Genomic DNA, 27726 nt, shown 5'->3' with positions numbered 1-27726 from the left:
ATCTCTCATATCTTCCTGTTTCATCCACCTGTCACTCCATCTCCAGGTGTAGGAGGATGGACTGTGAAACAGGCAGAGCCTCTTATCTCAAAGAGTCCTAAACATGACGGGTACAAATCCAAACTTCTATCTCCTACAGGAAAAACTTCAGAAAGGAACCATTTACTTTTGAATACAATGAACAAACCAGCTATTTAACAGGGTTAACCAAGAGTAGACTGGAATAGATCAGAATATAAAAATTCCCTCACCAAAAAACGATAAGGAATTATTATGTCTGATATTAGGATTCAAGCAAGATCTTAGGGTTGTGAAGTCTGCTCTGAACAAAAGAAGTTATTAAATTCTACCAGCTACAAATGGTCAGGATTTAAAATTTACATCTCACCTAATCATAATACCTCCAGCTGCAGGGCTCCATAACCCTGGGACACAGCTAAGAGTTATCCCAATTTGAGTAGAAGTTTTTGTAGTCATCCATGCATCTGCCCCACTTCCTGTGCCTGCAGCAGTCCTGGGATATTGCTAAGCACTTCCCCTTTCTATAAATTGCAAACAATTCCATCAAAATAATTTCTGTCTAAGCCTTCTGGGTATGCTAAGAGACTCTCTTATTCATCTCTTTATTGAGATATACAGTTCTGCTTAACTTATTATTGCTACTTTTACTGAATGCTGACAATGTACTGGCACAATGTACTGTCAGCAACTGGTGTGCTGAAAATAGAGTCTCTAATCTGAAGAGCAGAGGCACAAAGTCCTGAAAACACTCGAAGCCTTTCAAAGTAACTAATATCAGTATATAAACAAATGCATTTTCATTTTTTTAAAAATGTCCCCAGAACATAATTTCTTGTATTAAAATAACTGCTGAGCTACCTCATGTTATTCTTTTTTGGGATCAAGAGCGATTTATGTTGACCAAGTTACATCACAATAATATTTATCCCGCTCACACCTGTGAACCAAATTAATTTGGAAAGCTTCCAGTTCCCCTCTCACACAGCCTTGCATCTTGTTCCAGACTGCCATTCTGTTTATGCAAGTGACCTCTGTTAGGGTCACAGTGGCCAGGCTGTCCCCTCCTTATTTAGCACTTGGCACACTACCAGTTGCCACCTCTTTGTGTTCGTCTCCTCCAAGAGTCACCATGTTGTATATTTTCTAGACAGTCCTAGTTGTCTTCATGCTGTCTGAATCCATGCTGGAGCCCTTGTCTCACACTTCAGCAAGAATAAAGGTGCGTGACCTGCTCCTCTCCCTGCTCCTGTCCCTGCTCCTGTCCCTGCATAGCTGAAGACCCTTCTGAAATGAGTTTGGAGAGGTGCTGAAACAGGACACCCCAAACCACACAAAAACATAAAGACTTGGCAGTTACAGAACGACTAATTCATCCAGGAGTCACCTGAACACTGACCATCTGGACAGGACTCCAGCATGGATCTTCATGCAGCCCACATGCACTGTGCACCCAGAGAGCTTACAGAGGGCCCTGAAGGGAATGAGGCCATGAGCTCCTTCCAAAAGGCCTCTGACAGATAAAGCCCTTTATTTTACAGATAAATCCTACTTCATTTCAAGATATACAAAGCCTGTTTTTCTCTTTTCACAGTGACAGATACTACCAGCTTGGCTGGAAGTCAGCAAATGCATATTCCAAGTTCTCCTGCTTCTCCCAAGTTACGGCATGTACAAGAGGAGAAGTGTGGTAAGACAGAATGTCCTCTACAGCTACTGCCATTCCCATCCACACTACTTCCCTCACATCCACTGTGCACCAGTTCTGCTGGAGTCTCTTAAAAATTTCCCTGTTTCTGAGGACCCCAAAACTGTTCTGCTCTTCACCACCCTGGATTAAAGATGAGTTGCTAACAGAAAAGGGAGTTTATTGAAAAATAAACATTGAATGGTCTCATTACAAAGCATGCACTTCATTTTGATCATGCAAGGAATTAAATCACAAAACCAGTGCAAGTTTGTTATCTTGACAAATCTTAGCAAGACATTTTCTCTTCAGTTAAAAGCTCATTGTGGCTTTTTTCCTCCTTTAGTAAGGCCTCATAAAGCCCTTTTGATATCAATGAAAATCCTAAAAGGCTTTACTTAACAGTAGAACCTTAATTTAGAAGTTTTAGAAGTACTGCGGTTACATGTAAAGTACAAGGAGACAGTGCCTTGAAAGTGCAAATTAGTAGGAAGAAACATTGTTACCTCTCCAGCCTCCTTAAATTCACTGCATTAACTGCTTAGAAAACGTGGAGCACCTCTGCACCCTCAATCTGATTGTAAAAGAAGCACATATTAGTCACACAAAGTAACCTCTAAAGAGACATTCAAGTCAGGGTCACCTCCTCTGTTACTCCTGAATTGCAGCTGTGCCCTTCCAAACACATGAAGAGCAGGAAGCCAGACACCACAAATTATGGCAACCTTATCTTCCCTCTGTTTGCAAAAAAACCCCAAAGGTGCTGGTTCACTACACAAAGTGGGAGTGTTATCCAGTGTTAAAAGCTGCCTGTAAAATTTCAAGCACTATACCACCCTTGTTTATGTTCACCTTCTGTGAACCCTGTGGTTAATTAGTTACCTGGGCTCAGGGCCTTTTTCCTCATGCAGTCTCTCCATGCTAATCAAACTTAGCATAGTAGCAAATTCAGCTTAGAAAAATATTGAAAGAAAGCTGGAAAAGATTTATCAAAATCTCCCAAGACGTGAATAAAAACCTGTAAAGAACAATCTTCTAAACTTGTATAGTTGCTTTTTACATTTTTGCTGCTTTGGAAACCAACCAACAACTGTTTATAGTTCATGATTGAAGGGTTTATGCTTACACTTTCCCCTTGTTGGCAGTGTTAGCAAAACCTAAGAGTGTAGGGCTTTTGCAAATGTTTCTAACAGAGCAAGATAAAGTAAGAGAGAAATCGAAAAGAGAACCAAGAGGCCAAGAAGATTATAGAGCAGAGAAAGGACTGGTGAGGATGTGCTACAACTTAAGCTAAAAGCTTGAAGAAAAACGTGAACAGCATGCACAGCATAGCCCACATGACCACCAGTGTCCAAATATGACCATTTGTCATGTATCAAAACATAAAGAAGACCCAAGTTTAAAATTCATAAAGTAAGGCATCTGCAACAGATCATCTTTGCCTGACTATGGAGAAATCCCACCAAAACACATGCACCATGATGACTCAGATGCATTATTCTAGAGAATTCCCTAAAGCTGTGGTGTGCCAAATCACACTGCACTGCCCCCATATTCCCCCAGCGTATCAAAACTATCCATCCTTTCTTGCAAAATATATAAAAATCTCACAATGCAATTTAGGAGGGAACACCTTGTGAGTCACTCAAATCCTCCATCCTAAAAGTATTCCCACACTTGCCTCCCAGGTCTCAGCAAAACCCCATCCTTGTTTTCATAGATGTTGTGCAGAACACAGGACACAGTTATTATTCCAGGCAGGCACTATTCACTTGCCTCTGAATAGTTTGTACCTGTCATCCACCTTTCAATTTCCCAAAGGCACGCTCCACCGTCATCCTGCAGCTGCTTACAGTGGTTAAACACTTATTTTCCCCAATGCAAATATCCAGTCAAAGGCTTCGTTTTTAATGTTTTTAAGGAGGAGAGGAGTCTCTAGGGCAAAGGAGAGGAATGGTGATGCTATAGGTATCACATTGCTGGCTCTTCCCCCTGCCCAGTAACGCATACAACCGGCTGTGCCATATTCTACATGAGAAAGTTTTTCCTTCCCGACCCTTCCTAGGTGGCAATCACTCCATGCCCTGAAGCAAGATACTTCCTTCTACTTCAACTATCCTTCTAATTTTTCCCTTACTCCATACTGAAAAAAAAGCAAGATTTTCTGGAAAAAAAGTCTAGCACCATATACTGCATTAAAATTAACATTTATTTTAAAAAGGCATTGCAGCACACTGAGGAATGAAATTTTCTCTTTGTGAATGCCAGCAACTAACGTGAAAAGAACACAGAAACAGAAGTTTCATCAACTATTGGAGTCAGAAATTCCCCATAACCAATTCTAATAGTAAACTTTTGGAAATCGGCAAGCATTATCAGACCACTTCTTTGATAGCAATACAATGACCCTTAGAACAAAGGTTGCTAGGTCTGCTAATTTGGCTGTGCTGGCGAGATGGCAATGGATAAACACTTCCATCAAAATATAGAAGCAAGCAGAGTCTGGATTTCCTGGATAACACCCATACACATCATCAGAAAACCATATTTTGATGTTCTGAATTTCAGGTGCCACTGCCAGTCACTGCTGGTGATTACAGTCTCCTCTCCTCTCCTCTCCTCTCCTCTCCTCTCCTCTCCTCTCCTCTCCTCTCCTCTCCTCTCCTCTCCTCTCCTCTCCTCTCCTCTCCTCTCCTCTCCTCTCCTCTCTTCTCTCTCTTCTCCTCTCTACCACAATCTATACATTTCCAGTGTCTCTGTTGTCCATGGTGATCCATTATGGATTTGGAAGTGATGCTGTCTTCTTGAAAAGAAGCAGCGAACAGATGGCATGAGAGGAACTATAAGATTCTACTAGTTTGATTTTCAAGAGAAAACTTTGGCTATGCATCCAACCAGGAGCCACAGGCATAATCCCAGGAAGCAGGGAGTGGTCCCAGCAGCAGCGTGCAGACACACGGCAAGTGCTCCTCCATCACATCGAGGCACTGACCTGTCGGGGAGCAAAGCCTGTTTGTTACCATGCCTGTGTTTTGTGCCAATTAGGAGGCAGTTACACTGAAAAATGTCTCTTTGATGTAAAACTCTTCAGGTAGTGAATGTTAAACACCACGCACTGCTGGGTAGGTGTATGATTTTGCAGGATCGGAGCCTGCATCCAGGAGTAATTAGCAAGACTGTGCCAATCTTCAGTCCATGTACTGGACTGCTGGGCCTGATGCTACGGCTACGCAGTGGGATATCATAATTAGCAGAGATGCAACACGCAGAATAATTGGGAGGATAAGGAAATGCCACTGAAGTTTATATAAGGGGAAAATTTTCCTTAGATCTAGACATTCTCTTGTCACCATGAAACTTCAGGCTCTTCTTTCGCGGGGGTGTGACAGAGCACAGCTATTAAAAAGTGGTAATTTCGGTTTCGCTGTGATGTGGCCGTCATTACCTGGGGAGCGAGGAGGGCCCGGGGGCTGCGCCCGAGACCCTGACGGGGGGACGGACGGGGCCAGGGACAGGGATGGGCTCAGGGATGGGGACCGGGACAAGGGTCAGGGATGGGGACGGGGACACGCCAGGGGAGCCCGCCCCGCCCCGGCGCCGCCCCGGGGGCACCGCCCGCTGCTTTCGCTTTAAGTTTCGCTTTGAGGTTCGTTTTCGCTCCCGCCCGGCCGGACCCAGCGGCAAGGCAAGCTCCGGGCTCTTCCCAGCCCTTCCCAGCCCCCTGCCTCCCCCCTGCCCCTGTCCCCGGCCCCCTGCCCTGCCCTCCTCCCCTCGGGGTGCGCGCTCCTTGCTGAGGATCCGCTTCCCCGGGCGGCCCCCGCGCTGCTCCTCGGCACTGCCGCCCGCGGCCTGCGCGCTTCTCTTCCTGCTGTATGCGTGTTTGTCAAAGCCCAGGCTAGACCCAGCTTTGGGAGCTGCTGCTACTCTCGGGGAGCTCCCAAACCTCAGCCAGAGCCCCGCTCCCCGGCCAGCTGGGGCAGCCGTGGAGCCGCTGGTGGCCTCTGAGCTGCTGCTGCTGCTGTTGCAGGGGTCCGGGGTTTCAAGCTCTATGCAAACGTGTGAATGGACGATAAAAGCAAATTTAGTCTGCCTAACTATGGGGAAGGGGCAGGAATCGCTGCTAATTTCCTCATGAAAATCTGGAACCAGAGACGAGATGTTTCAGTGCATCCCACCCTGAGTGGAGCGTCTGCCCTGCGCTTCTCTCGCCGCGCTGAGCTGGTGCAGATCATTGTGCTGCCCTTTCTTCTTGTAGTTTCCCAACTGCTTAATGATCTGGATTAAGTTAAAACCACCCGTAGAAAATACACAGGGTTTTTTCTCTTACATACATTTGATTGTGTATATGCAAATAAAGAAACAGGAGCTCTCTGGGTGTTTTAGGACTGGACAGAATTGCAGATACAAATATTTTAATGTTAGTTGCCCTTGGTTTCATCCCAATATACTTCTCTCCAGACCATGATAAACTTTCTGGGAATTATTTCTATGATGTGGACAGCGCACTCAGGCACATTGTGTGATTCTTGGCACTACACTGTGTAGGCCAGGAGTTGGACTTTGATGATCCTGGTGGGTCCCTTACAACTCAGAATATTCTGATTCTGTTTTATGATTGTATTCTGTGATTCTGTGATCTCTCACCATAAAATTATTTTTAATTTTACTCTAATCTGCATTTTTGAGAGTGGTATTAGACAAGTTCCTTTTGGTAACTGTCACAAAATGATAGAGATGGCTGAACATGTGCAATGCCACAGCAGTTCAGGACCAGAAATCTGTAGCCACTCTTTCTTGAGGAAATATTATACAATAAAACTGACTAAAACCCTCACATGTATCTTCTATAAATCAGACCATAAACAGTCTGGTTTACAGAAGTATTTCTAAAATGTCAGTACTCACTGAAGGACACTTACATTCTTGTACTTTTACTTGTAGATGTCAGAGGATCAGCGTGATGACCTCCCTACTGGAGAGGGAGGTGATGAAGGTGGCCATGATGTAGTTGATGCAAGGCCAGACAGAAGCAGCAGGTTCTCACTTTTTGGAAAGTAAGTTACTACTTGTACCCCTGTTCTTACTGTATCAGCTGCTGTGGTACCCTTCTAATAATACAAATGTAAAAAGGCTTGATTTGGTGTTCAGTTTGCCATGTCCACAATGTTATAGATGGTCTTAATAGAAAGGTGGTTTATATTGTATGAATTTAATGTATCTGGTCTGTACCTTAAAGCATTTCTTTATAGGATCTCCCTATAGGAAAACCTGTAATATCTCCTGTAGGTTTTACTGGGCAGCTAAGAAACCACCAACTTCATTTAGCATCAATTATAGCCCCACATCTTAAACATCGACCTTTGGTGGAGCTGGGAATTGAATATGCCATTAATTACCTATTTTACTGCACTCAACTCAGCTAATCTCCAGCATCACTGGAATCCCTTGCTGAGTGTCTAAGTTACTTTAAAGCTTGGATGTGCCATCTCGGGTGCAGCACAAAGGAGCCTCACAAGTCTAGAGATGTAGCCCTTTACAGAACACATTAAAAGCCTTTCATTTTAAAGCATAGTAGTCTCACTGAAGCTTACTTTTGTTAAATCAGTAGGAAGCAAGCACTATTTGCTGTTTGTACTCCTGAAAACACTGGATAAATCTGATTGGAAGTGCAAAAGATGGAAAATGAACATGCAAAGTTTATAAATGGCTGTTGAATGTCAGCGGATGGCTACTTCACATTGGATTTAGTGAGATTTTTTTAGGACATACTTAATACAAAAGCTAATGCATTTACAGAGAGGTTTTGATTTGTTTTGCTGTTGGACATTTACATTAAAGTGAGCAGTATAATTCAGAGAAAGTACATGGCTAATATACTTTTATTTTTGCTGTTTATTCTATGAGTTTAACAGGGGTAAAAAATTTGTGAGAGAAGTGAAGATGCTTTAGTTTTAGAAGACTTTTGATGTGCTGTTAAGAAAACCACTGTACTTTCTCTGTCTCATTTTATCATTCCTCAAATATATTTAATGATGTGCATGTGTATTATTAATTTTAACGAATATACAAATGTATCATTTGTTTCTAAATCTTGTCAAATATTTTTCAAAGGTTTCTTTTCAACTTTATAAAATGTGTGTTTTGATATTTGATTTGGTCTTCTTTATAAGAGGTGATGTGCTAATACTATAATTAAATTATGCAACTCAAAGTTAATAATTTCCAAAGAAAAGGCAATAATCAGCATTTCTGTGACTTTTTTCTGTAAGAAATTTTTCAAATAATTTGGCTATTCATCAGTTTGAGGCATTCATCTTTTGGGAACTCCTTGAAGATGCAATTTGCAACATTTTTCTTCAGAAGTAAAAAATTGCTCAGATTAAATATGAGGTAATTAAGAGAATTCAACTTAGATTTTGTAGAAAAAAATATGTTTGAGAAATCTAACAGAGCTTCCTGAAGAAAGTAGTGATTGCTTAAAGAGGAAAGAGGTACTCAAAAATTAAGGTCTTAAAAATCGAAGCATGGAGACAAGATCTTTGTCCTACAGAAACTAAAACTCTTTGGCCTGAAGGAAGACAGGACAGGAGTGTGAGAGGATAAAGGAAGATGGGATATGAGCTAAAACTATGATTGTAATAAAGGAGAAAGTGAAGAGAGAAGGATCATTCTTTGTGCCTCACAGGGAATCTAGGGGACATCCAATGAAAGGTTCATGCAGTAGGTTTAAAACAAGTGTTAAGAGGTAATTTTAACGTAGTGCAGATAGTCACTGTAGAACTTAAAGCCAGGGGATATGCAGATATCAAGATTTTAGGTAAGTTCAGAAGAGATCAGACATATGTGTGGAAGAAAGGTCCAGTGGGACATTGATATTAAGATCTTTGGTAAAGTTGATCCTAAGTCAGGTCTCCATGAGAGTATGTTTGGCATCCAATTTTTTTTCTTCAGACTCATTATTAGTCAGTACCCAATACCAGGCTAGATCTACTTTTACCTGAACCAGTGTGGCTCTCTGTCTTGATTGCCAAAGCTTCATTTTGACAACATGAGTACATCTTAGATAAGGTGTCTAGAAAGCTTTAGAGTGACTACAGTTTTATTGTCCCTTTTTTTGTTTCTTTCATCAACCCAGTCTTCACCAGCTGTGTATACTTTCAATGAAATTCTTCACTGCATTTCATGTCCCATTGCTTAACATATGTAAGTTCAATAGGAGAACAAGTAACTTGTGATGTTAAATAAGCACATTAATTTTAATTTGAGAGAACAGAGCACTGAGAAGCTAAATTCAAAGCTGTGTAGACAGACCAGCTGTTTCCTGTAGCTTCACAGCTGCAATTTGCCACTCTCTGGCTGTGACTGGAGATTACCTTGTAAGAGAAGTAACTAGAAGTAAATTAAATCTTACTCACTTCTTTCTGAGAAGTCTGTGAGGCTGCTTTACCAAGGAGGCCACGAGGCTCAGAACAAGCCAGGATGGGCAGATTCTTCTGACAGCTCAACAGTTTTGGGGTATTATCTTCTCTGTATTTCCTTCTCTTTGGAAAAGTGCTAATGCTTAGTTCGTGTCGGTGAGGAAAAACTGTTGGGTGGGGAAAAAGAGTTGGAAGAAGTTTTGGATTAAATCCGCCAGCGGTGTTTGGCTCCGGGTTTTTTTTAGCCACTAGATGGCAGGAGGGCATTAATTTTGTGTGCTGCAGGAAGGACAAAAATTGGGCTGTGTTGCAGTTGGGCAAAAAGTTGTTTCAGAAAGCAAAAATATCAGGACACATTCTGGCAAGGCTGCACACCGAAAAAATGTGTTTAAACAAAGATTGAGCTAAGGATTTCAAATGTGTATTTTATTTTTTTGTCTAGCTAATAGAATTTTTTCCCATATAAGTCTTTCCTTTGTATGCTGTGTGTGCTCCTTTTACACTTTCAAGGCTTTAAATATAGTTTTGCTTCTCCACAAGATGATTTAATATCTTCATTTAGTATCTTTTGTGTTTTATTGGGGACCTACATTTGGAGATTTATAGCAGCAAGCACATTTTAGCATCCAGCAAAGTTAATGTAATATGAAATAGAATAAAACTGCAGTTCCACTGTGTTAAGTAGAGCTAAGATTTCTCTTAATCCTAATAAAAGTTGGGTTTTTTTGAAAAGCTGCATCCAAAAATTCCCAAGGATTGGTAGACTTGCACTTGCACTGTCAAAAATCCTGACTGCTTGTGGGCTTCAGTGAAGAAACAATGCAGAAGGGGTGGTTGTTAGTAGTATCTAGGTACAGTTTTATCCTAATTTAATGGTACAGAACCATATTTCTTCTGGTTACTTTTATCTGTTCCAGCCCTACTGTCTTGTTTTACAGTCAATATTCCCGTTCTGATCTGGAAACAAAACCACAGTTTAAATATCTATTTAAAAATTCTTACAAATACTTAATTACAATTGAAAGTGTGTGATTCTGTAATGCCCTCAATGCAGACACATGAAGTGGATTGTAAGAAAATCCCACTGAGGAATTTGAGAGGTTTTGTGGGGCATATAGTCACCAAGACTATTTTAGTTGTTTAACACTGCAAACCCAAAATATCTGTAAGAAATTTATTTCTGTCAAGTCACACCACTATAAAATTTGAGACTTTTGATTAATTTGAAACTTTCCTGGAAATGTCAGTGCGCATCAAGCCTTCTGCAGTTCAATGGTTGTGATAATTATATTGTTAAGATATCTACCAGGTTTGTAAATTAGTATTTAGATGAAAAAGATTCATGGATATATGAGCTTCTTTTCTTTTCATGTGTACAGTGTTTATTTGGGTTACAGGACATGAAGGTGGGGAAGCACAGATGTTACCAAAGGCTGTCTATTTTAATTTCATGACCCTTGTCTCAGTATAGCCATATTTCTCAAAATAAATAGCCTTGTCCTTCAAAGAATAAATATTCGTTTTTGAGATTCATCCTCAGCTGAACCTCAGGTTTGGAGTTGTAACAGGTGTGGAAAGTTGTCTTCGTTTCAGCTCTGCTTTTCTGTTGTTCCTCTGTCTTCTGGGGAGCTATTTTCCATCCACTTCTCACAGTATCACGTTCATTCTGAGTTGGAAGGGATCCACAAGGATCAAGTCCAGCTCATAAGTGTCCTGTGTGAGGATTACCAACAGCTTTTTTTTTATATTGATTTGTAAAAGAAGCTGCTTTTCAGGTAGAACTTTTATGAAGAGCAGCTTCACAGTGATACAGATGCATGTTTTCCAGAGCTGTCCATTCTGTTACACATTTTTCAGTATCAGAATATTACAGACCTTTTAAAGTAAATACTGCCAAAAAAAGTATCTCTTTTATCCTTAGACTAAAAATAGCCAGCTACTTTAAAGCAAATAACAGCTGATGAATCATTATCTGAAGTTATGTTCTGGGCTGCAACTCAGATGTCTGAGTTGACCTCCTGTTTCAGCCTCATGTTTCCTTAATGTCTCTAAGGAAGTCCCTGTGTGCCTTAGTCTGTCCTGTAAAGGGGTGATGATCTTTCCTTTTACTGTCACAGCTCCAAAACCTACCACAATATAATTTAAATTTTGTTTGGAGTTTGTTTGTTCTGCTTAGCACAAGGTAAATATCTATTGTTTATGTTCACCCCAAAGCGCCAAACATAAAATTTCAGAAATAATCTATAGTTTGGTAAAGTTCCTACAAAGACAATAAAGAGACTGTAACATGGAACAGCAGGGATATTTCATTTTTATTACTCTTTTTTAAGTCAGATGGGGTTTGGGTTTTTTGTTTGGTTTTTTTTGTTGTTGTTTGTGGGGTTTTTTGGTGGCTTTTTCTTGTGTGTGGTTTTTGGGGGAGTTTTGTTGTTGTTGTTGTTTCGTTAAAGCAATTTTTGTTAGATCTGGAACTCAACTTCTGGAGAGCACTGCAGGAGTATTTAACAATGAGTGGAAACTCTGGTCAGTGCTTGTGCTTTCCTCTTGGATGCTTGCTGAATGTACCACACAGGAAAAGCCCAAGTATCTTGAACTAGTACCTAGTCTATATTATAAGAACTCATTAATTCATGGTCAATATTTGTTTCCAGTCTCCTTAGAGACTTCATATTGTGAAGCACAGCAAACACTGGATTATCTAGGAACTGTATCTGCAGTAATCACAGTCAAGTATCCTAATTACTTTTTAGTGCACTAATTTATTTTGTTCATTACAACAAACTCTGGGCTGTATCGTACAGACTTTGGAGGACAGTTACTATGTAGTGTGACGTTTAAGCTTTCAAAGCAATCCAAACAAATATAAGACAAATTTATAATAAACAAAAACTGTTTGAGGGTAAATATGTAGGAAATAGTTGTACTGATTAAAGTACAGAGAGGCTTTGTAAACTATGCACGTTGACTTGTATTATTTTGCTGGAAACATTCATTGTGTAAATATTGTAGCACTGGTGGATCAGGTTTTGACAGAAGGAAGAGGAACATACCACAAAGTGAAGTCTGCTGTCCCACCTCCATCTCAGAATCTGTTTTCCTGTACTCTTACATAGGAGCAGAGATGGAATGAGTGATGGGAGCGTGTTTTCCGCTTGTCAGCAGAGGTAGATCAGGCCTGCATGACCTCAGCTCGCAGGGTGATGGCTACGGGGGTTTGAATAGCCCCACAGAACAGTCCAGCGTGACCCACTGCTGACACAGGCGAATGTTGGGGCCTGAGCACACAGAGCATCCTGTTTCTCTCTGCAATGTAACCCTGAGCATGGTGGGCTCCTAGCATTAGCAGAGAAGATCAGACTTGCTCTGGAGGACAAGCTGAAACTGTTTTCAGATGCAGTGTGGAGTACCATTTGATGATGAGCCAAGGTACTGTAGAATGTTATTCGCCTCCTTCCTTCTCTGCCACCTGCTTGGAAAAATCATGAGTTTATACCCTAAAACAGTTTAGTTTCAATGGTTATTGCAAGCTAATTGTGGCTCCACTGGCATTTTGCAATTGCTAATTCTTGCCAGAGTGTTCTCTGAGAATCAGTGTTTGGAGGGCTTGCTTTATTTTGAGTCATTTCCCAAGCAATCCATATGTACCTGTTAGTTGCCCTTAGTACCTATGAAAGGTAAAAGCAGCTTCATGGGGTATTTTTGCATATAATTGTCAGTTGTCTATGTACATTATACTACCTAGGGTATGATCATGCAAGATTCCAGTTTCCAGAACACCCATGGAAGGTATGGATGTGCTGGTTTTCTAGAAATGAGCAGAAAGCCTTTCAGCAAGCAAAATTCTTTATTTGTAAAAATTTACCTTTTGGATGTTATTTGGCTATTATGTTGCATTCAATATTGTGAGGCCTGCATGGCAGATACCACGCAGCTAATTGGGAAGCTGAATCTCAATTACAAAGTGATCATTGAGACTTTAGAACTCTGTTTTGCAGGCATCACGCCACAAAACTATCGTGTGGGTGGTAAGTGATCCTTAAAATATTAAGTGCACGAAACTAGGACACTGCTACCTGTTTCTTTTCTTCTTACTTTTGTCTTTTTTTAACTGTTGTGAAACGTGGATAATATTAGGTGTTAGTCTATTATAACTTTTTGTCCAAAGTGCAGCTGGCTCAAGTCCCAATGCACTTGGTCTGCTTCATTTGCACATAATAAATGAAATTGCAGTCATAGTTTTGATTTGAATTAGTTAAGGCCATCACTAACACATAGTTAAAAAGACAGGAGGACATATTTAGATGCAACTATCAGAACTTCAAAAGACATTTACAAAGTATGCCAGAAGTTGCAGTCTGAGGCTTGTTCTTTCAAACAGCTCAACTCTTTCATTACACAGTGAGTTTTCAGTTGTCTTGGGCTGAGTTTCTCAGTTTTCCAGGTTTTTAGAGAAGATTCTCTCTCCTAATTGGAGATGCATCTGAAACTAAAATGGAACAAAAAAGCTACAAGAGTAGCTTAGGGTCTGAAAAATGTCTTATAATGAGGTACTTAAAATGTATTTCGTTTCAATTGATGTTAAATAGTCATACACAGGCATTAGCAGCTTCCTCTCTTCAGGGAAACTAATGTGCAGTAATCAAAGATAGGAATTTGTTTCTGGACTGAGATCCACTGTAAACCTCCAAAGCGGGCAGCAAGAATGCCTTTGTTTCATGCATTTTCTTTCCAGGAGGCACCTGTCAGTAAGCTAACCCACACACTCCGAGCATAAACATTGCACAGATGCACAAAATAGTGGATTTTAAAATTATTCTCTACTTTACTGTACAGAATCACAGGATCCCAGAGTGGCTCAGGTTGGAAGGGACCACAATGGGTCATCTGGTCCAACGTCCCTGCTCGAGCAGGGTTATCCCAGAGCACATGGCACAGGATTGGCACTGAGATTGGATCCATTGGTTAGGGCATGGGGCATTCAGTTTCTGCACGACCATCTCCCTGGAAAGAAGCCACATGATCTGCAATTGCTTTATGAAATAAGTTTATTTAGGCTTCATTTTGTAATGGAAAAACTAAGACCCAGAGATACGGAGTTGCTTTCCCGAAGTTATTCAACAGCAGAAGCACAATTCCTTTAGGTTTGTTTAATACCTTTCATCAAATTAATTGGGCAAAGCATAGCTAGCATATGGTCTTAATGAATATATTTTATTCTGTGTTGTACTCTCAGATATGATATTAGGAAACTTAGGGAAATGCCAGGATTTCTTTAAATAAATTTGCAGATTTTCTGTGAAATCTGTATCAGTACTGCTACTTACATCACATCAAGAATATTTTTAGTATGACACTGGTTTTTTGGATGAATGAACTCAATCAAGTCTTGGAAAGAATTTTTTAATGATACCTTAGGTCCTTCCCAGCTCTAGTATTATCTTGATAAGTTCAAGGAAATAATCTCGTTGTTTACCTAACTCCTTTCTTTCGAGACTGCTGCAGCAATATTTTCTGTTCAAAATTACTGTGTTTACAGTTATTTGAAGGGCCTGTGGCATGCATTTCCAAATGAACAAGAGGTACTGTCCTAGTAGGTTCCTAACTTCAGGTTCCTTCAAGCAAAAGGCTTTGCCTCTGTTGACTTTTGAACTGTCTCTGTTTAGTCAGCTGACAGTCTGATTCCAAAGATGCCCTTAAGAAGTCCTGAAGTAATTGGCAGTTCAAAAAGAAACTGAAGGCTAATGAATTCCTATGGCCCTGTTCTTGAGAACATTTAGTCATTATTTTATTGCCTGAGCAGTCCTGGTGCTCCAGGGAGGAAAGTGGAGTGTGTTCATTGTGGGCTGTGGTGTTCCAGGAAGCACACAGGCCATTTCCCTTTATTCTGCCTTTTCCCAAAAATGACTTTCAAAGTTTAGGCATTTCAGCAAAGCAATGTATAAATATGCAAGGACAGCACAGACTTTATATATCATCAATAAATACGAGCTTCAGACTTCAGTATTACCAGTCTAGCATGTTTCACTGCAGTTTTGAATTTCTTTAGCAGATGAAACAAGATCCTGACAGGGAACAGAAATCCAGGAGCACTGGTTTTTGTGTTTGTGTATGTGTGTGTGGTATTGTGTTGTTTATGTTTGCTATTCTGAATTGCAGCTGTCAGTTTTCATGCCTTTTGTGTAAGACATCTGCTTGCCATGGTAAGCAATATAGATGAGATAATGTTTAGATGCTTTTTGGGGAACTTTTATGTGCAGTTTTGTAAGGCCACTTTTCTTCTTTCTGCTGAATGAAGACTTTCTATTGTGGGACAATATCTTGATTTTAATATTAGAAATTTTTTCAGTTTTCTTTTGACATCTATCTGGATTATATTTTAAAATAGCCTTCTAAGGACTGGTTATTTTGTTAGTGCTCATCTATCAAAGTCAGCAGTCATTTGCTAACAACTGCTAATAGGGAAATTGAAAATATGCAATGCTTACTTGAACTTCCTCTTATACAATTAGTATTGCCCCTTTTTCCTCAGGAGAATTTTGTTTCAACTGTTAAGGTTTTTTTTCCGGTTTCTCTGCTGGCACATAATTTGCAAGCCTGAGTATGCACCTTTGAATGCACTGTAATACAGTTTTAGTATTTGGTCTAAACCTTGTGGTTCAGTCTTTATCCCATAATAATTTATGCTTTCTGATTTTTAACAGTAAAGGAATATTCATTTTTACAAAAAACAATTCAAGTAGTGACACATTCTTCTTGTCCAGAAATGTTGCTGCTCTGCCAACCTGATGCAATATTAATGGAAAAAGGCAAGAGGATAATCTATTATTTGCATGCAGCTCTAAATCTGTGTGACACTACCCAAACGGATCTGACAAAGAACAAAGAGTCTGACTTAAAGAACTTAAGATCTAAAAAGCTTTAGTCAGGTTTAACAAGTGTCTTTTGCTTGTTATTGACAACAGGTTTCAAGATTAAAAAAAATCCAGAGTGGGGGGAGTGTACAGTAATTAGAGGTGTACTAAGTACAGTGAAATTAGACTGGATAAAAGTATTAAACCTGGATAAAAGTATTAAAGCTGGTGGCTTGAAGAGAAGGTTATGTAGAAGTAAGAGATATTAATGCTTGATTATCAGAAAGCATCAGACATACAAATTATGGAGACTGTATCAGACCATTAGTTGTTGAGGCTAAGGTAGAAAAATATAGCAAAATACTGAATGTTGTTTTGTCTAATTTATAAATTCTGTTTCCTGTTCAATTTTTTTGGAAGAGTAACTCTAAATTGGTCTCCAGCACACTCAGTTTTACTACACAAAGCTTAGTGATGCCTTGTGAATTCAAACACAATCTTCTTTGCATTTTCATGGTTTTCTGCCTATCCTTTTGCTATCTTTTTAAATAAATTAAGTCCAGTCCAGGATTTTTCCCTAGGTGAGCAAACAGCATTTGCAATGAGCAGTAGTCACAAACATAATTTATACTGTGCATGCAACAGTGGAAGGAGTGAAGTTCCTTAGACAGAAAAAGCAGCATAGGGCCGCACAAACTGCATAAAAATAAATCAGCAATACAGGCTATGTTAAGTTTTTTCACAGGCCTTAGAACTAATGTGCTGTCCCATGCACTCCACAGTATTGTAAATTAATGGGGAACTTATTCAAATGAAACCTGTAAAGAGGTCCCCAAATGTCAAAGTCCTAAGGGAAACGTCTCAGTTGTTTGTAAAAGATGAAAGAGCATTGCAGTTTAAGACACCTTGCATCCCACAACAACTAAGTGTATGAAGGTTCTGGTGGGTGTTGATGGATTACCTGAGAATATTTGTACTGTGGGCTTTGTCACTGTACCACTGCTGTAATCTTGCCTGGACTCAACAGAAAGGCTGAGAATGTGACGGAAACTAGACTAAAACTATTCTCCAATGCCAAAAAGCATTTGGACTCCAGAAGGACTCAAGTGATGTGTTTTGCAAAGACACCATGTTTTAAAAGGCAAATTTCCTTTTTAACAGAAACATGTTGTCAGTCATTCAAAAATGATACATAATTGCACATTGTATGAAAGAAGTATGCCAGAGTAAAACTGTCATCATATTCTGAGATATTCCTTATCCAGGAAAGCCCAAGTTTACTGAACTGCATAGAGCACAGTAAGAGTTCTCTCCTTTTGTGTGTGTACTTCAAATAAAAATGAATGGAATCAGTGTAGAATTCCACCCAAGCTGGAATGTCAGCTCCCTTGAATAATACCAGAATTGTAGAATTTTTGTCTCTCTGCTTACATTTTGCAGCACAGCAACAAAAGGCCCTAATTTTCCTGGGAGAGAAGGGGACTAGATATCCCTCTGTAATACCATTTTTAGAGTTTATTTTCAACAACTCTGCCTGGGAAAGAACAGTCACTTAAATAGCCAGGCGGAGGATTAGATGAATGTTAGATGAATAAAGACAATGCTTAAGGAAGACTTTGTCCTGCACATGGATTCTTAATACCTTGGTATGTCATACTAATGTGTGGTAGCAAAAGGAATTGAGGGAGGTGCCAGTAGAAAGGAAGCCAAAGGAGAGGAAATCTCAGCTGCTAAGAGACACTGCTTTATTTTTTCTAAGTAATCTTTAGGTATAGTTAAATCTTGACAGTGATGTTTTTATCCTTAAATCTTGAACCATATTGAAATAGTAATTTCCTCCAAGTATAAGAGAAAAGAAGGTTTGTTCTGGTAAGTAGGAGTCCTTTAGATGAACAAGTCCATTACTCATGCAAGTGAGGTATCTCCATTGACTTTGACAGAATTTTAGCCACTCATGCTGATAAAACACTTGACTACTACTATTTAAAAGTTCAGTAATAAAATGATAAATGGTACAGATAACTTTAGTTTTGTATTTGAAAAGTGAGAAATTGATAATAATGATTTTCACAGTGTTGATACCGACTGACTCTAGACCTGATGAAATCACATTCCCAAAGATGCTGTTGTCAAGCCTGAGGCCTGGATTTAGGGACACAGTGAGGGTGAGAATGTGCAAGTGCCAGAGTAGAGCTTTAGTTTTGCTGAACTCTTGACCAAAGGGAAAGAACATGAAATATGTGACGGCACCAATGGGAAGAATATTTCTGTGTAAGGGAAGGATCAGTGACCACTAGTGGAGTGAGGAGTAATGGCACAGTTGTAATTAAGACCTGAAGAATGAGTAAACAGTCAGGAAATTCAACTTTCTATTTAGACCAGGCAAGTTTGAATCCTCAAAGAAGGAAACTAGATGCCAGAGAAGCAGAAAGAAATAAAATAGAGGGCACATAGTTTAAAACATCTTATAACAGCATATAACTAACCTGTGGAAACCCTTTACAGAGTGATTAGAAAGCTTAGTAAGAACAGCAGTAAACATTTATATTAACAGGTGTCCAGTTCAAGGATCAGAAAATAAGGATTTAGGCTTTCAATCATAAGCCAACTTGTCACTGAAAGGACATTTCCCTTAAGGACTGATTATTACAAATTTATAACTATTAGTTATCATTACAAGGTCTGATTTAGCTTGTTGAATCTGGAAAGTTGGACATTATGCTGTCAGTTTAGTCCAGGCAGGCAGTTCCCATATTGTGCTGTGTTGGCACAGGAACCAGAATCTTCAAAAAAAGAATTTCTGTCTGGAGTGCAGGCCCAGGCTAAGTATAATCTACAACCTTTGCTTCCTTATTCATTCAGTTTGGACTGGTGCCAAAAGATTTCTGGAACTTTTTGTTGTCTGCCAGTAAAGAAGTGATAGGCATAACCATGCTGTGGTTTTTTTAGTATCTCATTAACCTGTTTGGCTTGGGAGGAATCATTAGAGCAAAACCATGTGAAATAAAACCAAAAACCTCTGTAAAGGAATGGGTAAATGTGCTGCCAAGGCTTGTGTGTGGCGTTTGCCATTGACTGGCATAGAGCTTCTGGCTGCTTTTGAGAATTCCGGCATCAGGAATTACATCCCTTAAACTCATGACTATTTCTGCATGAATGAGTGCAAACTATTGAACTTGGGAGTGAAGTGGTTTCAGAGAAGTTGCGTGGCCACATCGCTATGCCACTTAACCCCTGCTGCTATTTTCAGTGAGGCTTTTTGTGGGGTAACGTGGCTGCCTGATTTCTGGGCTAGAGATAGATCACTTCCAGCATTTTTGGAGAGCAGACAGTGCAAACTTGATACTGTTCAAATGGGTCTGTCCCAAGTGTTGACAGCTGTTCATGGGTTGGACATAAATGTGTGCACAATCCCCTTGAAAATATCCTATAGTCTGTAACAGCCGCTGTTGGTTGTACAACTTTTTCAGGAAATCACTGAAGCCAGATAAACCTGTAGAAACTTGAATCTGTGGGCTGAGGAAATGCCCCTTCATGGACCTGAATGATTATTTGTTGTTCTGAAATTTGTTTTTCTCTCTTTGACAAACAACTGTCCGGTGATAGAAGACCAGGGGGAATGTTAGGTTAAAATAAGAATCCGAGATATCTTTGAAAGTCAAATGTAATATTAGCATCATACATCTCCGAATAATTCTTTAAAATGGTTAAGAACCATTTCTCAACTTTCTTGACTCAAACTATATTTAATTATTGCTTCCAGAGACCTTGAGAAGGATATGCAAGGAGAATACCCATACTTACAATTTGTCAGAAAAAAACCCTGTATTTCCAGAACATCAGACATAATCCTCAATATCTTGTTTTTTAGCCTCTAAGGGAAATCTAAAAGAGGACAGGATATTAAGATGGTCACATGAAAAAAGGGCATAATGAAAGCCTGCCAGGTGCAGCTATTTAATTTGGCCCTTTGTAATAGAACATGACGACACTCCAAGATAAGAAGAAGCTGTTTTGAAATTGAATTGCAGTAGCATTTATACGTGATGAATCATTTAAAGGTTTATTATAGATTCCAATTAATCTTGTCCTTTAGTAATAAAAAAGAGGACACTTAAAGCTAAAAGACAACCATTGTTAAATCAGGCAGGTAAGAAAGTAGATTACCTAAACAGTATTTAATCTATTCATAGCAATCTCATGTCTACAGGTTATTATTGAAGCAAATAGCTTAATAATTCTTTAGGAAGATGTCAGAATGAGAATAGTGAAAGTACTTAAATTAATTGACATTATAGGAAAAATCTAATTTTGCTATAACCAAAGTGTATTATACAGTTTTTTGTGCTGTGAAAGTAGGTTATGTTTTCCTCTCAGTCATCAGCAATAAACACTATTGGAAGCTGGATGCTGGAACAAATAAATAAGAGAGGTGCCAGTAGCTTATTCTGCCCTTTCCTGAGCATTGTTTCTAACTGGGCTGGCTCCAAAGCTTGCTTACAATTCTGAGATTGAATCAGACTCTTTATAGGCTCTTACTGGCTTCATTTCTGCATGAGGAAATCTTAACTACACCTGAAGCCACCTGCTTGGACCAAAAAGCCCACCTCTAAAAGCAAGCACTGCTGAGTTCCTCGTGTTTGTGTGTCAGGTGCATGCTGGCTGTAATGGATGTGGTGTTGATACTTCATTTAGATTAAATCTGTGAGTAATGTCTGTGCCATCCCTTGGCATCTCTTTCTAATCCAATCTAAGACTCCTGTACATAGCAAAAAGATGAGTACACAGCCATATAACCAGAGAACATATATTAATATAACCTATTAATTAATATAATAGTTTGATTTGTTTTTTCTTGGGTTTTATTTGATGTGTAGTTCAGGTATCAATGATTACATTAAAATGTGCTTCAGGTTTTGCGTGGGTTCAGGCTGCTCTTTGGCAGACCAAATTAACACACGACCTGTTCACATCTATAACCTTCATCAGCAGAAACTGCCTACTACTTAGTCTTAATCTTCACAGAATTTAGGGATGATGGTGATTCAGTAAACAAATCTCATCACACAGTTGGGTAAACTGCATGTCTTCATGTTCCTGGAATAGCTATTAAGAGAAATCTGTCTGTTGTTTCAATAATTACTTACAGTAAAACTAAAATATGCCCAGAAGCAGTTTGCAGAAGGTTACTGCCAGCCTCACTTCATGCAGGCCATTAGTTTTATCTCTGGGTCAGGATCTGTGTGTCCTGCTGTTGGCTGCAGTTCACTCCAGAGTTATTTTGCCTCGTCAGAATCCAACCACACACAATAATCCCTTCATGGAAATCACAAGATCTTTATGCCTCGATCCGAAGTGTGGAGGAAGAAAAGAAACATTTGAGAAGGAAAAACATTGGGCAGGGCTGCACGAATGGTTTGAATTACGATAAATAGGCCATGCATGTGACTGGTCACTAACAATAATTTCATGTGGTTCACCTAGAAAAAAGAAGAATGGAGAAGAAGAACAGCCAAAGCCCTCTCTCAGTAATCAATACCGAATTGTTACACCCACATTCCAGTATAATATGGATTACAAGAAAGTTGGCAAATGTATTATTATAAACAACAAAAATTTTGAAGACAAAACAGGTAACGTTCTTCCTTTGTTGATACTCATTACAGACCATAGAGTTTTTATACTTTCTTTAATCAATAAGCATTTTATTTTTAGGACATGGAATTTTAATGAATGTATTTATCCTTTTTTGATAAATAGTTGTTCCTAAAACTTTTGCTGTTCTCTAACACTTACGTTAGAGTGGCTCTTTTCAACATCTTTTGAGTATATGTCTCAAAGACCATGTCTCCTTGTTGTACCAACATCAAACCAAACCTTTGTTCCAGAGTTTTAAACTATGTTGTTAAAATTTGAACTTTGGCATCTGCAACCCATGTTATAAATTCTCTGTCCCTGAGCTACAGCTATGAGCTACAAAAGCTAATAGCTGTAGCTGTGCTCTTTTCACACTCCTGCATTTAACTTTCCAGACCACATGAGGTTTCAAGGTAGGCAGATACTTGTGTTCTAATGAGGTTTGTAGGACTTTTCCTATACACTTGGCAAACACAGCAAGTTGTTTTCCCCAAAGATTGTGTATCAGTTCCTTTTACTGGGTATAACAGGGGAATTTTCCAACAGGTTTTCCATGGGGTGCTTTGTGCCTGTGTTTCCCTGCATAACCAAAAGGAGATGAATCAGCCTTAGAGGTCCTGTGTTGCAAGGTGCTGGAGGCATGCCAGCATTTTTCAGGACAAGATACGTGTTAACACTGAACATTGCATTATTTTTAAAATCTCACAATTTGTTCTCAATGCTGTTGGAGGATTGTTTTAAAAACATGTCACCAAGACATTGTTTATCAATTAGAAACTTAAAAATTTGCCTTTGAACACGTGAATCATTTTGAGTGGTGTAATGTGCAGTCAACCATGTTCTTTGTTTTCTGGCAGGAATGGGCACACGCAATGGCACCGATAAAGATGCTGGAGATCTTGCTAAGAGTTTTAAAAACTTAGGGTTTGAGGTTTATACATACAATGACCGAAGCCGTGATGATATGGAAAAATTATTGAAGCAAGGTAAAAATTCAGAATCGTAGAATAATTTAGAGTGGAACAGACCTCTGGGAGTCATTGAATCTACTCTTTGCAGGTTAAAGTAGAACAGATTGTTTAGGCCCCACACATGCAATTTTCTATATGGAAGGATTTGTTTTCTGAATGGACTGGGCTTAATTCCCCACCTCATCGCCCAGCATCAATTCAGAAATGTACAGTGTTCTTGTGAAGCACTTGTCCTGTGTATTGGGTGAAGAGCCTTGACATGTTAGATAAGGAGCTCAGCCTGTTGATTCCAGTGTGCTAAACTCAGTCAAGTGAAGGATGCATCCCTGTACTCAAGGTACTCATCACATTGTAAAAAGTGATCCACTCCTTATTCCTGACAGTAGAACCCCAGTATATATTTAGCCTCAGAAAAATGTGTTTGCTAAATATAATTTCAATTCAAAAGGTTGCTTCCTTTTGACTAAGAAGTATTTGCCTTGTAGCTGCTGAGGAGAACCACAGTGATGCTGCTTGTTTTGCCTGTATCCTCCTAAGCCATGGGGAAGAAGGGCTCATCTATGGCACAGATGGACCCATGGCTATCAAGAGTTTGACTGCACTGTTCAGAGGAGACAAGTGTAAAAGCCTTATAGGCAAACCCAAACTGTTTTTCATTCAGGTAATAGCCCTAAGGTAAACACAGTATCCTACTGCTGCAGTGGGGAAAACTTGCTCTGTTGGTTGCTCTAGAAAAACCCTGTAGCTTGACTTACAGAATATTGCTGGAGGTTTTATGAAAAATGTGTTGAGAGAAGTTGTCTGGGGGAAAAAAGTATTGTTTGCTTTTAAAAGAAAATTTATATATGAGAATATTATTGTAATTTTCTACATGGTTTCTCTTGGTAATATATGAACTTCAAAGCAGAAAAATAAACTCATTTTTCTGCAGACATGACGTGATTTTCAATAGGAATAATACTGTCCAGGTCTCTTTTTATTAAGGCTGCCTCTACAAATTACTGTATTCTGCTAAAAGAAACATTTTTCTCTTCCTCAGTAGCCTAAAAATTTATATTGCATTTTTAAATTAGCATGTAATTAATTCTATGTTAGTTAAGCTTTTAAAGAGAGCTGTTTCAAGCAGTATTACCTGACATACCATGGGTCTGAATTCTCCTTTTTACATAATACATAGTATTATTTACATATAAGAGTTGCAGCAGATGTGGTTTTCCCTAGGCTGTTCCATCAATTAATCCTCATCCTCAAAGTGAAAACTGAGTCTGTTTTAGACTCTTCATACTACTAAAGTGATGTTTCTTCTAATTACACTTTTGAAATGGTTACTTTATAGACTTAAAATTATCTTAATAAAGGCAACCAGCCCTGTTATATAAGCCAGTCGGACTTGTTCTTTTGCAAGAACTCAGTCAAAGCTACTGATCAAGAGCTGAAAATTACCCACCCAGACCATTGTCCCAGTGTGCCCTTTAGCTAAACCCATGATTAAGAGAAAATTAAGAATCAAAGAGATAAATAGAAAAATATTAAAATTGCAATAAACTTGTAATGGGTGGTCAAACACTAGAACAGGTTGCCCACACTGTAGAGTCTCCACCTGTGAAGTCAAGTGCAAAGAAATTGTCCAGAAGTCACGCTGCACTTATGAAGGCATTATGTAATAATTGAGTGCTGAGGATGACTCTAAACTGGTAAAATTTATCATGGTTAGAATAAACTAACACTGACATGGCACTTGTTGACAAACAACTGAGATGCACAACCTCAACACCTTTACCTCCCTTTACTTACAGGATGTATATTTAAAATGGGTAAGCTAGTAACTTTATCACTGAACAATTAGATATCCCTCAGAATTGCATCTCTGCTTCTAATACATGTGAAGTACTGCTTAGAACTGAATCCATTAAAAATGTTGATGAATACCAATTGTTGTAGTACCTTGTTCCTCCTTATTGGACAAATTCTATTTATTCTCTGCTTTCAGGCCTGCAGAGGCTCTGAATTTGATGAAGGTATACAAACTGACTCTGGACCTGCCAATGACACCCTGGAAACAGATGCCAACCCGAGATACAAAATCCCAGTGGAAGCAGATTTTCTGTTTGCATATTCCACGGTGCCAGGTAAGGAAAAGAGGGTCAGGGTGGGGGTAGAAGCCTGAAAACTCACCATCCATATTGACTGGAATATAGATGGACCCTCACTGGTGATACATTGTACTTTGATGGACAAAACACAAAGGCCCAGTGTACACTGGGTACCCACCCTGTCTACACTGGCTGTAGAGGAAAAGGGAGGTTACAGATGGCAAAGGCAGTACTGTTTTCTGGGAATTCTGCCCTTCCACGTCCCAGTGTGTTGAATGTGTGATGAAGGCAGGAAGAGGAACAGTTACAGCACAAAACTTATTCTCAGAGGGGAAACCTGTGACATCTTACTTCTTGCCGTTTCCCAAATGCCAAAATGTGGAACGGTACCTTACTAATGTGAGGTTTGGAGAGCTAATACACATTATCCTCAACTTTAATGAAGTAGGATATGTGACACAATGTTAGGAGTTCAGCTTTCTGTGTGTGCACTGTTAATCTTTTCCCAGAATCTTTCACACAAAAGAGCAAAAATAATCCCACATATTTTCTTTGTTGTCTTTCCTGTCAGGTTATTACTCCTGGAGAAATCCTGGAAGAGGATCCTGGTTTGTGCAGTCTTTGTGCTCTGTGCTAAATGAGCATGGAAAGCAGCTCGAGATCATGCAGATCCTCACACGGGTCAACTATGTGGTGGCTACGAATTTCGAATCCCAGTCAGACGATCCCCGCTTCAGTGAGAAGAAGCAGATTCCCTGCGTGGTCTCCATGCTCACTAAGGAACTTTACTTCTGAAAGTGCATTGTAACACAGCCAGTGGTGAAAGATCAGGGTATGGTTTTGGGTGGAGATGTGATTATAAACAGGAGTAACACATTTTTAATAACAGAAGTGTAATAACACTAGATCTTTATGTTGTATAAGCTGGGGTATCTGATGGAGGGACAATATGCAATATTTTAAAGAAGCTGTGGGCCAGCCTGGCAGCTATCACTAATTATTGTATCTCAGTTTCCCTTAGTGTGGCTGTGATGATTTATGGCTGCTGAAGATGAGTCAGCTACCTGACCCATAAAGGTTTCTCCCAGAAATTAAGAATAAAAACAAAAAATCTTGAGACCCCTTCTCATTTACTGCTAGCTCATGGAACCATAACTTCCTTGGAAATTTCCAAAGACCATCATATTATGGGTATGTCCAGTGATAAAAAGAGTTTGTAGCTATTTAAAAGGGTGTTTCTTAGTCTAATATATTCATTTCCTTTTAATGAAAATTATTAATGAAGGCTTATGGTTGCTCTGTGCTTAATATGGAAGTCAGTTTACTTAATCATCATTCTAGCATAAGATGAATGTATAAAAAAATCCATATTTTTAAATTATTTACCTGAACAGTATGGAAATGTAACAAATAGAACAATCAAAATTAAAATTGTAAAAGATTGGCAAGTTTTACTTGGATGATACCGTATTAGAGTACCATTGTAGAGATTTTTTGCCTTGCAACTGACAGTTGGCTGACAGAAAAACCTGGAATAGTGGTATTGCAGTTCTGCTTGCAGAAATAAAAATGTCTGCTTGTTGATTCAGAACTTTTGAACCATCAGAAAGTTAATGACAAGGCTTTATCATAAAACACGAAAACTTAATGTTGAAAAGATAGAATTCTATGTTCCAGTAACAAATGTATGTTTAGATTTAACTTCTATTTGTGAGGAGTTTTGCCAAAATTGGAAATGCTTACTTGAATCAGAAACCAGAAGTGCCTTCTTAGATACTGTATGGTCTTGATTTTGTGTTTTAGAGTTATGTTGGTGATGTTTATGTTTCTACTTTTTATATTCACTTTAGTTGGTAGCTAGCTCAAGAAAGTAAGTTTAATGATTTGATTAAACTGATGATAAAGGATTAGTTGTTCACCCTTTTCCCAGTTAATGTACTCTATACTCTTTTGCAATCTTCTGAGGAAATAAGTGCATAGCATTAAAGCCAAGTTACCAAATTGTTGAGTTTATTTTCTTACAAATACTGTGACATAGTGAGACATATATTTTTTCATAAGTCAGATTTACAGTTGTTTGAATTAAATAAATGGTTGTTTTACAGATGTATTGAGCATGATATCAATAAATACCTTTTTTTTAAAAAATTCCCTTTGTATATCTGCATGTTTGTCACTCCATCTCTTGAAGTAAAAACCAACCAAGATTTATCCCAGTCCCCTTCTCTTTAAAGCATGCAGGTGGACTCTGGTATTTTTTCAGGAGGAGGTTCACAGTGTCAGTGGAAAGGTAGATTAGAAAAGTAATTTGGCATTGGGTGACTTGGGTTGAACAGGCCATGTCCTCTCTTGGAGTAAACCAAAGTTAATGGAAATATTTTATTGGAAATATCCTGATCTACCAGTGCTTGATCTTGCCCTTTATTCAGTAAATTGTACAGTGCTCTAGCAGTGCATAGGAAAGTGTTCTCCTTGTTGCTTCTGCCAAATAGCTCCATTTTAAGCTGTATTCTGGCATTAAGGATATTCCTGGTTTACCATGTCCAGCCAACATTTCAGTATTTGTTACTTCTCTGGAAGCTCTTTCATGTTTTTATAGATGATTAGTCTTTATTTTCTTGAGGTTTGCCCTGTTTTTAAATTTCTGTGAACAATATTCCCCTGTCTCCAGAGCTATCCTTCATGCCAGTTCTAGTTATATGAGATATAGAAAGATCAGCATAAAATACCTGAATACTCTGCTAGAGAGGAAAGTAACATGGGAAGATAATAGAGTAGTAGTGAAAGACAGAAAGACATCCCCTTGTGTCAGGACCAGTGTCTCTGCTAGACGAGCATTACTTTAGATCATGTCCAAAGAACATTAATATTATTTCAGAAGAAAATTTTGTACCAACACACATCACCCCTGAGTGGTGATACTGACATGGCTGAGAGCTGTGCCAGCCCATGAGCCTGGAAGGACCCACTCAGAATGAGGAAGCTTGACCCTTTCACTCAAGCAGAGCCAGGTTGTTGAATAGTGATTTAAAACCTGCAGGGTGTTTCAGC

At 39.1% G+C, this 27726-nt stretch overlaps 1 protein-coding gene across 1 annotated transcript; it reads left to right on the top strand.

Annotated features, from left to right (window-relative positions):
• The first annotated feature begins 5289 nt into the window (after positions 1-5289).
• Positions 5290-26823, top strand: CASP7 (caspase 7). The gene is made up of 7 exons (XM_048310957.1): positions 5290-5390; positions 6647-6759; positions 21459-21607; positions 22469-22597; positions 23068-23243; positions 24573-24711; positions 25247-26823. The coding sequence occupies exons 2-7, from the start codon at positions 6647-6649 to the stop codon at positions 25468-25470; spliced, it is 930 nt and encodes a 309-aa protein (XP_048166914.1). The 5' UTR covers positions 5290-5390; the 3' UTR covers positions 25471-26823.
• Positions 26824-27726: the final 903 nt, after the last annotated feature.

Source organism: Corvus hawaiiensis, chromosome 8 (assembly GCF_020740725.1).
Source record: "Corvus hawaiiensis isolate bCorHaw1 chromosome 8, bCorHaw1.pri.cur, whole genome shotgun sequence".
Taxonomy (NCBI): Eukaryota; Metazoa; Chordata; class Aves; order Passeriformes; family Corvidae; genus Corvus; species Corvus hawaiiensis.
Note: the sequence above shows the minus strand (reverse complement) of the source record. Positions and strands in the feature narration are given on the sequence as shown.